The sequence below is a fragment of the Dromiciops gliroides genome, chromosome 4 (assembly GCF_019393635.1).
Source record: "Dromiciops gliroides isolate mDroGli1 chromosome 4, mDroGli1.pri, whole genome shotgun sequence".
NCBI classification, from domain to species: Eukaryota; Metazoa; Chordata; class Mammalia; order Microbiotheria; family Microbiotheriidae; genus Dromiciops; species Dromiciops gliroides.
In genome coordinates, this window is record NC_057864.1 from 177,683,395 (window position 1) to 177,699,666 (window position 16,272).

A 16,272-nucleotide genomic window follows, 5' to 3' on the forward strand; every position below is an offset into this window, starting at 1 on the left:
CTGTCAAGAGATGATTCACTCTTGCATTCTGTTTTGTGAAAACTTAACTTTGGCTACAATTTGTTCTTTTCAAAGTCATGTACTATTCATTGCATCAGGAAATTTTAAGGACCTTCAGGGGTATGACAAAACCAATTTGTGCTTTTGGGTAGATGGTTAATGATCCTTTATGCCCCAAACCAGTCAGCCCCACTCACTGGATGTTTGGTTACATTACTTCAGCCCAGCTTTTGGACATATCACTCCTTCACCTTGCTTCAGAGAGAGGGCCACTTATTCAATTGACCAACATTTAAGAAATGACAGGATCTTATATACAAGGTAATTATGGAGGGCACTAGCAACTGGGAAGATCAGGATTGGCTTCTTATAGAAGGTGGTGCTTGACCTGAGTCTTGAAGGAAGTAAAGGATTGTGTGAGGAGGCAGTAGAAAAGGGAGGACGTTATAAACACAGGGGACAGTACAAAAATGCATAGAGAAGATCAGTGAAGCATGACATGAGGAACAGAGAAGAAAGCCAGTTCATCAGGACCATAGAGTGCAGAATAAGGAGTAACACAGAATAAAACTTAAAGATCAGGTCATGAAGGGCTCTAAAAGACAATAGAGAAGCCCCTGCAGTTTGACTACAGAAGTGGCATCATCAGATCTAGGTTTGAGGAAAATCATCCTGGTGATTATTGAAGGTTGGATTGGAGTAGGGAAAAACTCGAGGCACAAAGACCAAATGGGAGGCCATTGCAGTAATCATTCGGAAAGGCTAGGAGCACCTGATTTGGGTGGTGGCTTTGCAAGTAGAAGGAAGCAGGCATGGGAGAGATGGCATTGAGGTAGAAACAGCAAGGTTTACCTTGGTATGTGAAATGAAAGGGAATAACACTAAAAAAGGGTTGGCTTGAGGGAAAAGATGATCCTCTGAGGTCATAGAGGGTAATCTAATTAGACAGGGCCTGGGAATGATTCAGTCTTGATAGCCTTAGAAGAGGGGAAGCACAGCAAAGTGGGAAAAGGGAGAGAGAAGGAGGCAAAATTATTTCACGTAACCAAAGTTTGTAAGTTGACATCTACATCTGTACAAACAAGGGCATGCTGAGGGGAATCTGACACTTGATCCTCACTTTCATCTGAACTGATCAAAGGAGGGAAAAATACACACATAGTTGTGGTACAGAAATACATTTCGCTTGATAGGGAAAGAGGAGTGGAAGAAATTAAAAGGAGAGATTTAAGAGGATTATTCCTAAGCAAAACAAACTAAGGATGTACAAAAATATAGCTTTTTTTTTTGAGGTGACAAAGCTGTGGAATTCTCCATCAGTTGAAGAATGGCTAAACAAATTATGATATGTGAATATAATGGAAAACTACTATGCTGTAAGAAATTATAAAGAAGATGGTTTATCTGGGAAGACTTGTATGAACTGATACAGAGTGAAGTGATCAGAACCAGGAGAATAATTTATATGGTAACAACATTTTAAAGACAAAAAACTTTTAAAGACTTAGGAACTCTAATCAATATAATGACAAACCATGGTTTCAGAGGACTGATGATGAAATATACTACCCACTTCCTAATAGAGAGGTGAAGGACTTAGTGCAAAATGAAATATGTACATACTCACACACACACAGATGTGAGAATGTATTTGGATATGGTCAATTTGAAATTTTGTTTTGCTTTATCTATACATTTGTTGGGTTTTTTGGTTTTTTTTGCGGGGCAATGGGGGTCAAGTGACTTGCCCAGGGTCACACAGCTAGTAAGTGTCAAGTGTCTGAGGCCGTATTTGAACTCAGGTACTCCTGAATCCAGGGCCGGCGCTTTATCCACTGCGCCACCTAGCCGCCCCCCTATCTATACATTTGTAATAGATTTGGAGTTTGGAGGAGTTTTGTTCTCAATTGGAATGGGTTAGAGGTCAGATTTTTGCTAATTAAAAAAAAAGTTGTGTTTTGTTTTGTTTTTAAAAGAATTCTGGCAGAAATAAGCTTTAGACCAACATCTCACAATATGTACCATACATAACATGTTAAACCTTTGGAATTCAGTTCCAAAAAGTCACATAAATATAAAAAGTCACATCATAAACAAATTATAGAAACAAGAAAGAGATTTTACTCTCTGGACATGAGAATCATTCATAACCAAACAAGGAATAGAGGCTCACAGAAGATAAAATGAATAGTTTTGATTACATAAAATTTTTAAAGTTTGGCCCAAACAGAACCCATGTGACTAAACTAGAAGGGAAATAACTAACTGGGAAAAAAGGTTTGCAGCAAATTTCTCAGATAAGTTTCTTTCCAAAATATATAAGGAACTTATTCAAATTTATAAGAATATGTCATTCCCTGATTGATAAATGGTCAAAGGATATAACCATGCAGTTCTTAACCAAGGTATCAACAGCTATATGAAAAAGTGCTCCAAAGCACTAAGGAAAATGTAAATTAAAGCAACGCTGAGATTCTACCTCAACATCGGTTCAGCAAAGATGACCCAAAAAAGAATGATGTATTTTGGAGAGGCCTTGGGAAAACGGGTGTAAGGATCAGCCATTTTGGAAAAACAATTTGGAACTAAAAGTCATTAAACTTTTGATGCAACAATAACCCTAGGTCTATGTCCCAAAAAGATGGAAGAAAGAAAAGAAAAACTCAGTACAGGCAAAAATATTTATAGCAGCTCTTTTTGTTGTGACAAAGAACAGAAAACTAAGGGTGTACCCATCAACTGGGCAATGGCTGAACAAATTATAATATGTGAATATATTAGAACACTTGTGCCATTGAAAATTATGAAAGGGATGAGTTCAGAAAAAACTAGGAAGGTAGGAACTGAGGCAAACAAATAAGCAGAACCAAGAAAACCATAACAGCCATGTTGTATAGACAACTGTGAAAAACTTACAATAGGTGTGACATTCAAGATAGAAAATGAGACATGGATTTTTGAACACTGAATTTGTTTTGCTTAGCTTTGTTAATTTGCTATAAAGGTTTTTGTTTTTTGTTTTTAATTTCAGATCTGGCCTCAGATACTAATTGTGTGACACTCAAGCAAGTCACTACCTTTGTTTTTCCTCAGCTGCAAAATGTGGGTCATATTAGCACCTACCTCTCAGGGTTGTTTTGAGGTTCAGATGAGGTATTTGTAAAGCACTTAGCACAGTGCCTAGCCCATAGTTGTTGTACTTGTTGTTTTTTGTCTTTTTTTTTTTTTTTTTTGGTGAGGCAATTGCACTTAAGTGACCTGCCCAGGGTCACACAGCTAGTAAGTGTCTGAGGCCAAATTTGAACTCAGGTCCTCCTGACTCCAAAGCCAGTGTTCTTATCCACTACACCAACTAGCTGCCCCTGTCCTTCATTCTTAAAGAGGACCGTGACATTGGGATGATGTCATGACTTGCAATGAATTGGATTTAAGTGAGGGAGGGCTGTGCAAGGTCACCAACCTCACTCTCTCCTCCACAGCCATCTAGGTCCAGTAGCAAGATATCTATCAGGATGATTGGAGATGGCCCCAGATGTTTAAAGCAATAGCCCAGGGTCACACAGCTAATGTGTCCATAAAAGGTGCTCTATAAATGGTTATTCCATTCCCTTGCCCATGACCCCCCTTTAACTAAGGTAGTGGTTGAAGAGAAATTAAATACTTGTTCACTGAAAAATAAAATTATAGCAATTTGGAACTATTCTAAAACTAGTAGATTGTACACACCCATCAACCTAAGAGATTTAAAAGGTGTCCCTCATTTGGGGAATAGCTGAACCAGTGATGATATATACATAAGATGGAATACTAGTGTGCTGTAAGACATGATCAAGAGAGCCATTCGGGGAAACCTGAGAAGTGTAACGATTGGAATGACGCCACCTGCTGGAGACTTACTGCAGGATGCTCCACCATGAGGAGAAGGTGTGAGGGCAAGACATGCGGCTCTGGCGTCAGGAAGTGATGCTTGTGGTAGGAAGAGGGGGCGAGGCTGGCACTCTTGCTCTCTTTGTCAGGACTCTGGTTGAGAGTGGAGCTAGGAATGCTCTCTCCCTTTAATAGTTAGATGAATCTAGGCCTGCCTCTCTCTCTCTCTCTCTCTCTCTCTCTCTCTCTCTCTCTCTCTCTCTCTCTCTCTCTCTCTCTCACCAAATTCTTATTCTCCTTAATAAATGCTTAAAAGTCTAACTCTTGGGGCAGCTAGGTGGTGCAGTGGATAAAGCACCGGCCCTGGAGTCAGGAGGACCTGAGTTCAAACCTGGCCTCAGACACCTGACACTTATTAGCTGTGTGACCCTGGGCAAGTCACTTAACCCCAACTGCCTCACAAAAAACAACAATAAAAGTCTAACTCTTGCTAAAGCTTATAATTTATTGGTCTAAAATATTAGATATTTTAGACAAACTAGCTAGAATTTTAGCCCCTTACAGAAGACTTGGACAAAATGCCATGTGAAGTGATTAGAACCAGGAGCACAATGACAACTTTTTAAAGACAAAGATCAAGCATGATAGCAGGACTCACGGTGAAACAGGCTCCCCAGCTGCTGACAGAACAAGTGTTCTCAAGGGTACAGATTGAAACATTTTTTGATATGGCCAATTCAGGAAATTGTTTTGCTTGACTGTGTATTACAGAGGTTTTGTTTTTCTTTCGCGATGGGGTTAAGTAGAAGGCAGAGAAGCTGAATTTTGATCAATTTTAAATTTTTTAGAAATTTTAACAAAAGTAGTGTAAAACTACCTTTGACCCAGCCATTCCACTACAATGCCTATATTCCACAGAGATTTGAGACACCCCGCAATTAGGGAATGATCAAATTATAGCATATGAATATAATGGAATACTTTTATGTCCTAAAATGATGGCAGGATTGACTTCAGAGAAAGCTGGAAAAAACGTGTATAAACCCACAGGTTTTTCACTTCTCTTGGGGCACCCTATATTCCAGAACAACTCGATATTCCCATATTTCAGTCAAGCCTTGGCTGACTCACTCCAGGACTTTTCTTGACCTTAAAATATTCTCATTTACATGAGTTCAAACTGAGTTCATTAATTCCTTTGTTCTCCAAACTTAACATACCATCTTCCCTCATCCCTTACCTTGCCCATGGCTGAAATTCCTAGTCTCCACCTAGTAGAATCTTCAAGGCTTAGCTCAAGTGCCACCTTTGGATCCTATTGGGGTTCCCCAGTTTTACTTTTTTTCCTTCAGTACAACAGTTGTATTCCCAGGAGAATGTAAGTTCCTTAAGGGAAGAGACTAGGCTTTTTTGTTGGATTTTGTGCCTTATATCAAATAGGCTCCTAAATGTGTTGAAGTTAGTGGTGAATTAATATCTCTCCTCTATTACGTTTTCATCTCCGATGATGATGCACATAATAGTTATTTGAATTTAATTAGCCATTCCCTGGTGAATGAAGTTTCCCAGGCTAGTTACTTTTACTGTCTCAAGAGCTTTTGTTCTAATTCATCTTAATTACCATTTGGAGTTTCCATGCATCGTGTTAGATATTTGTAGAAATACTAAACCACAAACACTTCATCTGGTTCTGCTTGGTAATTTACAAACAATTCATTATAGAACCAACTTTAGAAGCACTCAGGTGAGACTATAAGATTGGCAGATTCCTTTACCTACATAATTTTTGTGGCTCAACTGTGGAAGGGAACCTTCCATGTGAAAAGGCTTCCTTTGTAAGTGGGTATTTGAGCTGTCTTGAAGTGAGGAATAAGAAATAGGAGGGAGAGCATCCAAACATGGGGTCAGCCAACAGACACTGCTCATGCAACAAGTTGGCCAATATAGATGGATTGCAATAAAGTAGGGAGGAAGTCTAAGACTAGTAAAGAAGATAAGGACACAAAAAGAGGACTTTATATCTGACCCTACCAAATCAATGCAGCCAACTGAGATTACCGAATAGTAGAGGTGGCACGGTCAGATGTGTCGTTTGTCCCTTTGGCAGCTGTGTGGACAGTGGACTGCAATGAGCAGAGACCAGTGAAGCTACTGTAGTAATGCAGACAAACAAGGGCCCGAACTACAGTGTAATTGTAAGCAAGGAAAGGAACCTATACAGGATATGACAGTAGAAATAAGACTGATGAGCAATAGAACAAGTTTAACATTTAAAAAGGGGGGCAGCTAGGTGGGTGGTGCAGTGGATAAAGCACCGGCCCTGGATTTCAGGAGGACCCGTGTTCAAATCCGGCCTCAGACACTTAACACTTACTAGCTGTGTGACCCTGGGCAAGTCACTTAACCCTCATTGCCCCGCAAAAAAACAAAAAACATTTAAAAGGTGCTTAGGGCTGAGTGGAGAGATATAAATGAGCACCTCTGTACTAACTATACCAATTGTAGTTAGAAGGAAACAACCCAGGAGAGTGAGTGGCAAAGGGACTTGTATGTGAATCCAACCTGTTAGGTGTGACTTTGGTTGGGCAAGCTTGACTGACTGGGCTTTTTTCATGATCTATAAATGAGAGGACTGTAAGAGCTCCTCTGAGTTATGAATGGTGACATTTGCATTAGAGATATAACATGGGGCAGCTAGGTGGCACAGTGGATAGAGCACCCGCCCTGGAGTCAGGGGACCTAAGTTCAAATCCAGCCTCAGACACTTAACACTTACTAGCTGTGTGACCCTGGGCAAGTCACTTAACCCCAGTTGCCTCGCCAAAAAAAAAAAGGGGGGGGGGGGCATAACAAGGCTCATTAACAAAAGCCTTCTTAACCTTACAGAAGAACTTATTGCCTTATCTTCTTTATTTTAAAAGGGATCAAAGAAAATTGCTGCCTCCCTCCTCAAAAATATAAAACCTAAAAATGCATAGCCACCACTAGATTAGACAGGTTTAATCAACTCTTTACTAACACTGTGGTGAATACAGTGTGCCTGGGCTACAATTCACTTCAATAACCACACAAGAGGGCCCCTTATTTCCAAGGCTTTATTGAACAGGGTTACAAGACTGTTTTAGAAAATGCTGGTTCCAATTCCTTTCAATCCCCTGGCATGAGATGTATTCAGGGATAGACACATACACACAGACATACACACATATTCATACTCTGTGATGAAGACACACACGTGCACACGCATACCACAGCTACTAAGAGTGGTGGGTCCAGTTTATATCCATTTTTTAAATCTTATTCATAGACCCAGTCATGGGCACAAGACTTATAGTCAACCAGTTCTTCAGGTTTAAACCACAGGCTGATCTCCTTCTCAGCACTTTTTACAGAATCACTGCCATGAATGATGTTCCTAAGGAAATAATAATTACAAATCACTATGTTGTAAACAAACAATTAGCAGTTGTTTAAAAACACCAACTCTTTCCAGAACTCAAGTAAGACCTGGAGATTCAGGAAGTCATATTGCTTAGAGAAACAAGTAGTGACCAACATCCATTAAGTGTGTTCACACTGGTAACTACACTAACACAGATCAGATTATCCAAACTGCCAGTTAACAATTCTTGTCACAGCCATCCATATTGCTGTCATTAAATTTACACACACACACCATACCCCCCTCCTCAATGCTAGTAAATGACTCCTTCCCAAATTTCAGTAAATAAAGGGATGCTATCAGACCAGCCAACCTTAAATCTGTAATATAAAAGGCCTGCCTAGACGGGCATGAATCCTTACCCAACTCCCTTATCATCTATGGATAGGATAAGCAGGCTGATGTTTAAGCAGTTACCTTGCACATTTCAATTTTATAAATTGGATTATTTTAAATGCAGTAGGAAAGGTCACTACTTAAAGGAAACGACCTTTTTTTGTAACTCCAATTTTTTTTTAGTGATGATGGAATATAGAACAGACTTAGGATTATTACTTTAGTGTAGGGAACTCCTTTCTAGCAATGTAGGCTGGCACCTTCTCTTCTAGTCTTACTGGACAGACCTTCCCAGGGCACTGAGGGGCCATATCTGGGCCAGGGTCACAAAACTAATGTGTGTCAGAGGCAGGACTTGAACCAGGTATTTTTGGGCTTTGAAGCCAGCTCTATCCATCACTATACCCGGGCCCTAGTGATAATGATCCCTGCCCACTTGGTCAGCTTTTTGTAAACTTGTTTTTTCATCCATCAGATTTCATACATCAGGGATATACACCACCCACACATATAAATATAATCAAGGTAATGGAATTTTTTACTCCCCAGCAAGGGCCTTAAAGTCCCCCAGAACTCACCTGCCAACTTGAATGCAGAAGTCCCCACGAATGGTTCCTGGCTTAGAATCAGCTGGGTTAGTCTCCCCCAGCATCACTCTGCCTGTCTTCACCACATTCAAGCCCTCCCAGACCTCCATAGCAAGGAAAGAATGGCATAGCAAAATTCACATTAGGTTTAAGTGGTTATGACATGGAGTAGCCCCTGGCATACAGAGCCCTGTTCCCAACATTACAGTTATAGAGAGAAAAAACAAAACAATCCCTAACTCCATATCTCAAGAACTCCCTATCTAGTTTTAAGAAATACAAAACTTCAGAAAAGAGCAATGAGAAAAGAATGACTAGTGATTAGCCTAGGATGGAATGATAAGAAGTCAAGATGCGTTTTAAGCAGGATTTTAAAGGTGATGATGGCACCAGGTATAAGGAAAAGGACAGAGCTAAGATGAAAAAATTATAGATCACCCCAATTCAAAATCCCCATTTTAATGACAAAGAAATTGAGGCCTAGAGTCACACATCAAAACTAGGAATTGGAGCTAGGTCTCCTGACTCCAAGACTCCTCCTTCTACAAGACCTTCAGAAAACAAACCAGAAACCAGATTTGCTTCCTCCAGCTGTCTATTTAGGTTTGTTTCTGCAGAGAAGGCAAGTGCCACTTTTGACAAACTAATCTGTGACAACCCTCACTCAGGATGTCATTTGTTTATTGCTTTCACTTCCTCCAGGACCCACATTAGTGGGAAGTAATCGATGAAAAAGCAATCTACCATACTGTGTTCTCCATTTTCTCTTCCTTTCCACGAGTACCTTAAAAGTATGTTTTAATTAAGACTCAAAATCATCGAGGAAAAACCTTTTAACAGCTCCAGCATATAGTGAGCTTTTTGGTGAGTAGCCAAAATCCAAAGAACGAGGCCATTCAAATAACCAAGCTAATCTATTCTGCTCTGGGGTACATTAGGTCATTTTTTTCCCACCTCTCCTTTCCCTAAAATTCAGTCACCCTTCCTAGCTGTCAGAAATATTGGAGATCAAATCCAGTCTCAGGCACTTAATAACTGACCCTGGGCATTTAACCTGTCTGCCTCAGTTTCCTTATCTGCAAAATGGATAAAGTAGTACCTACCTCCCAGGGTTGTTTTTAGGATCTTTATTTATATCTGTAAAGTGCTCTGCCAACATCAAAGTACTATATAAATGCTAGCTAGCTTAGCCAAGATGAGACAAATTTTTGGACAAGGCCAATGTGGGAATCTGTTTTGCTGGTTTATACAATTTGTTAAGAGGCTTTTATTTTTTTATTTTATTTTTTTTTTGCGGGGCAATGGGGGTTAAGTGACTTGCCCAGGGTCACACAGCTAGTTAAGTGTCAAGTGTCTGAGGCCGGATTTGAACTCAGGTACTCCTGAATCCAGAGCCAGTGCTTTATCCACTGTGCCACCTAGCTGCCCCAAGAGGGTTTTATTTTAATTGTTCAACTGGCAAGGAAAATGCAAAGAACTGCTAATAAATGCTTGTAATATAAACAAAATAAAAAACAATAGCAATCCCTGGTAGTCCTAAATTCCCTGGTCTTGGTACCCAGCAAGTGTTTCGTCTTTACTGAGCTGAATCAAATAATGAGGAATAATGTAAGGCAAAGGCCTTTAAAAGCTGGGTTTTCAGACAAAGTTCCTGGGAAATGGTAAAACCCAGTAGCATTTGGCTTCAAACACGTAGATACTTACCATGGCTACAACAGGTCCTGAGTTCATGTATTTCACAAGCCCAGGGAAAAATGGCCTGTCCTTCAGGTCAACATAATGCTGTTTCAGATGTTCCTCTGAGGCCTAAGGGCACATAAGAAGGGGGTTATTAGAGAAAGACCCTATCCAAGTTTGAGAGGGGAGAAGAGGAAGGCAGAAGGAAAGCTTAGTACCACTTCTGCCAACAATGTGCTTTCTAAAAACTCAAGCAAATTCAGCATTTGCCTACAAACAAATCACCTGTTATTAGGCTCTTAAGTCAATTGGGGAAGGAGGGAGAAAGTCACTCTTCATGCTGAATAAGGTAGTCACAACCACGATAGTGAAGGGATTTTTAAAAAACTATTCAAGGCAATGTTCTGCATGGTTTTACATTATAAATGACATCATATCGCTTGCCTTTTCAAGGAGGGGGGAGAGAAAAGGGCAGGAAAGAGGGAGTGAATTTGGAACTCAGAATTTTTAAAAAGAAATGTTAAATTTACATGTAACTGGGAAATATTTAACAAAATAAATAAAAATATATTTAAGAATGGGAGAAAAAAAGAATACGTTAAAGGATTTGGGCAATGTTTGGCCCTAACTGCCTTCAAGTATCTGAAGAGGGGTCATTTGGAAGGATAGGAGTAAACTTATTTTCCTGACCCCAGGGAGTAAAATTAGTAGAAGCCAATTACAGAGAAGCAGATTTCCTCTCAATACAAAGAAAAACTTCTGAACAGATAAAGACTGTCAGAAAATAAAATGCTCTGCCTTCCCCTCACTAGATTACTACTTTCAGGGATATTAGAGAAGAGACAGCTGTTTAGGTATGTGTATGCTGTATCAGATTGCCTCTGAGGGCAATTATTTCTTAAAATTGTTTGATCTGAATGAAGATTCTGACCAACCCTGGACTTTGTAACTATAACCCAAACTCACTATTTTCCTTCAGTCCACTAATTATCCTATGAATTAAGGCCACATGGGCAGGCAGAATTAGATACTGCCATTTTTGAGAGTATACAACAAGGCTGAATTTTAAAATATTTGAGTATTTCTGGAAAAAGAACTGCAAAGGCCAGAAACCTCTAAACATGCAGACAGAGCATTTGAATAATCAAGGCTTGATTCTCCCATCCCTAAGAATGAGGGAAGCTAGAGACAGGTCCAAACAGGAAGAAGGATCCTTGTGGGTCAGAAGGAGAGGTACAAATCACCTTAGCCAAGGGCATTTGTCATTCAACCAGCTAGCTGCCCGGCCGGCCCCGGAAGGGGGAGTGCCCTCCCCTAATCACCCCTCTGTTCCCTCCCAATAGGGGACAGGAAAGAGTTGGAGGAGGAGCAGAAAAAAATGGCGGTCAGGCCGGGTGGTTCGTTTTTGGTTTAGTTTCTTTTTCATAAAATTAGAGCAAGGAGGCTCTTCAGCTCAGATTGTAAATGCATGCCGATAAACTGCTGGAGGAAACTGGGAGTAGCCTAGAACCTCTTCGTCCTCATCGCTGGGGTGAGGCGTGTTCTCAGGGGGAACGGGCAAAGAAAGAGAAATCCCAAACGTTTGGGGGGCGCTTTGGAAAATCTTGACAGAGCAGGGTTCTTTAACCATTCTGTGTCAGGGACTCCTTGGACAGTCTATGGACCCCTTCTCAGAACAATGTTTTAAATGCACAAAATAAAATATAATAGGGTTAACAAGAAAACCAATTCTATTGAAATCCAGTTATCAAAAGAGTTTTTAAAAACCACGTTCACGGTCCCCAGGCCGCAGAGATTTGGAGGCGGAGAACTAATGGGTCGGTTCCCTTACCCTAAGGAACTTCATGCCCACAAGGCGGAATCCCTTCTGCTCGAAACGTTTGATGATTTCCCCGACCAGGCCCCGCTGGACGCCGTCTGGCTTGATGGCAATGAAGGTGCGCTCGGTGTTGGCCATGGTCCTGCGTGGGGCAGAGAGAGAGAGAGACGCCGGGTCAGGGAGCCACGTGGGAAGGCCTAGTCCAGGGTGGGGTGGACCGGACCGAGGGAGTCTGCATCTACCCTTCCCCCTCCTATTCCCTAGCCCTGAAAGGCTCTTACCCCGCCTCCTCCATCCCTTTCTGCCCCTTCCCCCCTTCCCCGGTGCCCCGCCGGGGTCCACGTGGCTCTCCCGGAACGGAGGAGCCGCTTCCGTTCGGCAAGACTTCTCCCCTTCCTCCTCTCTCGGTTCCAGCTGGCAGCGGACGGGACGGGCCCCAGCAGGGGGAGCCAAGGGCGAGAGGGGGCGCCTGCTGGGGCGTAGCCGCGGAGACGGCAGCAAGGGGGAGCGGGGACCCTGCCGTTCTCACCAGGGAAGCTTAGGCTGGAGCAGGAGAAGCAGGCAGCTATGGGTGCGGCGGAGGTGGCAGCTGGACCCGAAGAGTCTGCACTTCACTCTGAAGCCGAGAGCAGAGAAACCGGAGCCCAAACCTCAGAACCCGCCTCCACCGTCAGGAGGCGGAGCCTAGGAGAAAGGGGCAGAGAAAGGAGAAGGAGGCATGGGAAGGGAGGGGAAGAAAAGGGGAGGGGGATAAGTGGAGAGGGGAAGGGAAGGAGAGGAAGGAGTGCAAAAAGGAGGGGAGAGGGGAGCAGAGAGGAGAAGGAAGGGGGAGGAGAGAAGAGTTATGGAACAGTGAGGTGTCATTGCATCAAAGAGTACGTGGTGGGGAGTAAGGTATAAGAGGAGTGTGGAGGTAAGCATCTAAATGGCTCAGTGGATAGAGTCCTGGCCTGGAGTTAGGAAGACCTGTGCGGCCCTGGTCAAGTCACAACCTCTGATTGCCTGACAAAAGGATCAACTAGAGCCACTGGAGAGGGAAATGTCAAGCCACTCCTGTATCTTTGCCAAGAAAACCCCATGCTAGTGCCATGCTATGGTCCATGAGGTCAGGAAGAGTTGGACACACTACTGAACAGCAGAGGTAGAAAGGAACAAGGTTAGGAAGGTCTTTGAACCAGAAACAGGATTTTCCTCCTGGAGGCAATAGGAAGCCACTGAAATTTGGGAGGGTAGGGGGAAAGGGTTGGGATGGCATGATCAGGCTGGCACTTCAGTAAATCACTTTGGTGACTGAATGGATTGGAGCACAGAGACCTGAGGCAGACAGACCCACAAGTGGGCTATTGCAATAGTCCAGGTGTGAGATGATGAAATGGTAGAACAATGGCAGCATCTGAGATGAGGAAGGGGCACATTTAAGATGTTGCAGAGATGTAGAAAGGTAACGAGTTTAATTCTGAATACGTTGTTTAAGATGCCTACTGGACAGCCAGTTCCAGATGTCTGAAAAGCAGCTGGAGGTGCAAGACCAGAGATCAGCAGAGAGATTGGGATAGGAAAGGTAAGATTTGAAAGTCATCCTCATATAGATGGTAACTAAATCCATGGGAGCTAATAAGAACACCACTTTCCTTGTCTAGGGATTCAGTGAACTCAAATTCAGTCCCTATCCCTTTGGATCTCTAGCAGTTGGGTTCCTAGATGTTGGCGCAGAGCCTGGTATACAGTAGGAGTTAAATAGCTGTTGATTGACTGAATATTGACCTAGTAGATAGAGTGGAAAGGAATTTTAGCAATCTGGTTAAAAGTTCCTTCATTCCATAGATGGGGACTAAGTCCATGAATAGAGAAATTACTTCCTCAAATGGCTTCCCCAAAAAGAGAGCTGGGGCAGAGGCAGGGATAGAACTCAGGTCACTTTTCACCACACCATGACCAAATGGAATCAACCTGCCAGAAAGAAGGGGAGCTATGGTGAAAAAGTAGGGCTGTTGTGTCATTTTCTTCCTCTGTAAAATGAGGGTTGAGCTAAAACTCTGAGGCCCTTTCTAGCTCTAAACAGATGCTGCCCTTTTTCCCATCTCAGGGACATTTTTTCAGTTTCCAGTTTCTGGAGGTCTGAGCCCACCTCTAGATAGAGATGCTTGTAACGATTGGAATGATGCCACCTGCTGGAGAGTGACTGTAGGAAAGCTCCGCCATGGGGGCAGATAGGTGGCGCAGTGGATAAAGCACCAGCCCTGGATTCAGGAGTACCTGAGTTCAAATCTAGCCTCAGACACTTGACACTTAGTAGCTGTGTGACCCTGAGCAAGTCACTTAACCCCCACTGCTCAGCAAAAAAAAAAAAAAAAAAGGAAAGCTCCGCCATGAGGAGAAGGTGTCTGAGGGCAAGCCATGCAGCCAGGTCCTTGGTGTCAGGAAGTGACGTTTGCTGGTGGGTGCTGTCTATCAAAGCTGCCAGCCAATTAGCTTGGAGCTGTATGCATGTGCGTGGGGGGGTGTTCCCAGCTTCTCAGGAGGCATTGGGTCAGTTTGGTTCCTGACCTTGCCATGTCTGGTCAGATGATGGGGTCTCTTAGAAATAGTTAGATTTTTACCTTTCTCTCTTATCCTAATGCTCTTTAGTAAATACTTAAACACTTAAATACTCTTGCTAAAGCTTATAATTTATTGGCGACCACTCATTAGATTTTTAGATAGTATAGCTAGAATTTAGCCCCTTACATTACATGCTGCTTGGAGCCCAGAGAAACCACAGGCTACTGAAGGAGGCCCAATGCCTTTCCTAGGGATCAAGAAGGGAATTTTATTTGGGGGGGAGGGGGAATGAGGCAATTGGGATTAAGTGACTTGCCCAGGGTCACACAGCTAGTAAGTGTCAAGTGTCTGAGGCTGGATTTGAACTCAGGTCCTCCTGAATCCAGGGCAGGTGCTCTATCCACTATACCACCTAGCTGCCCCCAAGAAGGGAATTTCTTATATAATTTCTCTAGACCTCAATCAAATTCAGAAGCTAGGCCACTAACACCTACAGAGAGAGCTCCTTCCTGATTCTCTCTTCAACTCCATCATACCCATTGCCAGGCACCTTCGAGCAGGTATACCCACAGGAATAAAACCTGGGCTCCTCAAGGGCAGGGACTATCTTCTACCTGTCTTTGTACCGTGCCTGGCACACTATAGGCACTTAATGTTTACTGACTCAATTATTTGAAATTCAGATTATTCTGTGTATAAGTAGGAGTCTGCTTCTGCTAGGGAGTGATTAAACACATTGGGGCACAGGAATGTAATGGATGATTAACATGCAGTAAAAATAAAATGACAAAGAATCTAGAGAAGCACGGAAAGATAAATGATACTGAATGAAGTTAGCAAAATAAATATACATATACATACACACATGTATGTATACAAACTAATGTATGTACTGTCACAGTGGGGGTGTTCTATTTATACTAATGGAATTCTGTATATAGATTATAGAATGTTATATTTACATTGTTGTAGAAATTGTATTTATTTACATTGTTTTAATATAAATTATATAACACATTTACAAGACTACAACAATGTAAATAGAATGCAAAAAAACCCCTCCAAACACTATGTAATTATAATGACTAAGCTTGACTCTAGAGAAGAGATGAGTGGTTCATTGCAGAGGTAAGGGACTATGGATGTGGGAGACCATATATACTGTAAGACACAGTTGTACTTTAATTGCTTTTTTTCTCACTTTTTTGGGGGGGAGGGGCAGGGCAATGAGGGTTAAGTGACTTGCCCAGGGTCACACAACTAATAAGTGTCAAGTGTCTGAGACCGGATTTGAACTCATGTACTCCTGAATCCAGGGCCAGTGCTTTATCCACTTCACCACCTAGCTGCCCCCTTTTTTCTCACTTTTTAAATTGTCATTAGAGATGGCTCATTGTGGAGGGGAGGGAGTTGGATATCTTTGGAAATGAAAGTGATATAAACAAGTCATCATTAAAAATAAGATTTTTTTAAAAAGAAAAATCAACTCTTCTAGCCCAGCATTAGCATCAGCTACTCTTTCTTGTGATGATTCCCACAGTTTAGTGGGAAGTCTAAACTATCTTCTTAGGCCCCACAGCACAAAATCTTCGACCTGTCCCTTAATCCTTGTCCCATACTTTCTCTCAAATTCAAATTTACTGAACCATATACTAGGTCCTCCTGAAAGGTATCTCTATTCTCTCCTCACCTACCCCTCAATCCATTCTTCATACCTCAAAGGGCTATTGATTTACATGCATCAAATGAGATGTATATGAAGTACCCTGTATACTATAAAGTGCTATAAGAGATCAATTCTTTATTACCATTATCCCTTACCAGAATCACCATGCCCAAATAAGCAAGGAAAATAACAACCAGATAAAATTGCCTCAACCTTGTGGAATGAAAAACTACCCATAGGGGCTGCCTGGGTCTCTAGTGTATTCTGAGGTCATGACAAACCTCAAATCAACTTTTTGAAAAAAGGATAATTGAGGCAGGCCTCCAATAGTCCTTTG

At 42.1% G+C, this 16,272-nt stretch overlaps 1 protein-coding gene across 1 annotated transcript; it reads right to left on the bottom strand.

Annotated features, from left to right (window-relative positions):
- Positions 1–6,944: 6,944 nt before the first annotated feature.
- Positions 6,945–12,417, bottom strand: LOC122753949 (nucleoside diphosphate kinase B). Its single transcript, XM_044001820.1, has 5 exons — positions 12,258–12,417; positions 11,741–11,870; positions 9,937–10,038; positions 8,224–8,336; positions 6,945–7,282 (listed from the first exon to the last, which is right to left on the bottom strand). Exons 2-5 carry the CDS (start codon positions 11,864–11,866, stop codon positions 7,165–7,167), a joined length of 459 nt encoding a protein of 152 aa, XP_043857755.1. The 5' UTR covers positions 11,867–11,870; positions 12,258–12,417; the 3' UTR covers positions 6,945–7,164.
- Positions 12,418–16,272: the final 3,855 nt, after the last annotated feature.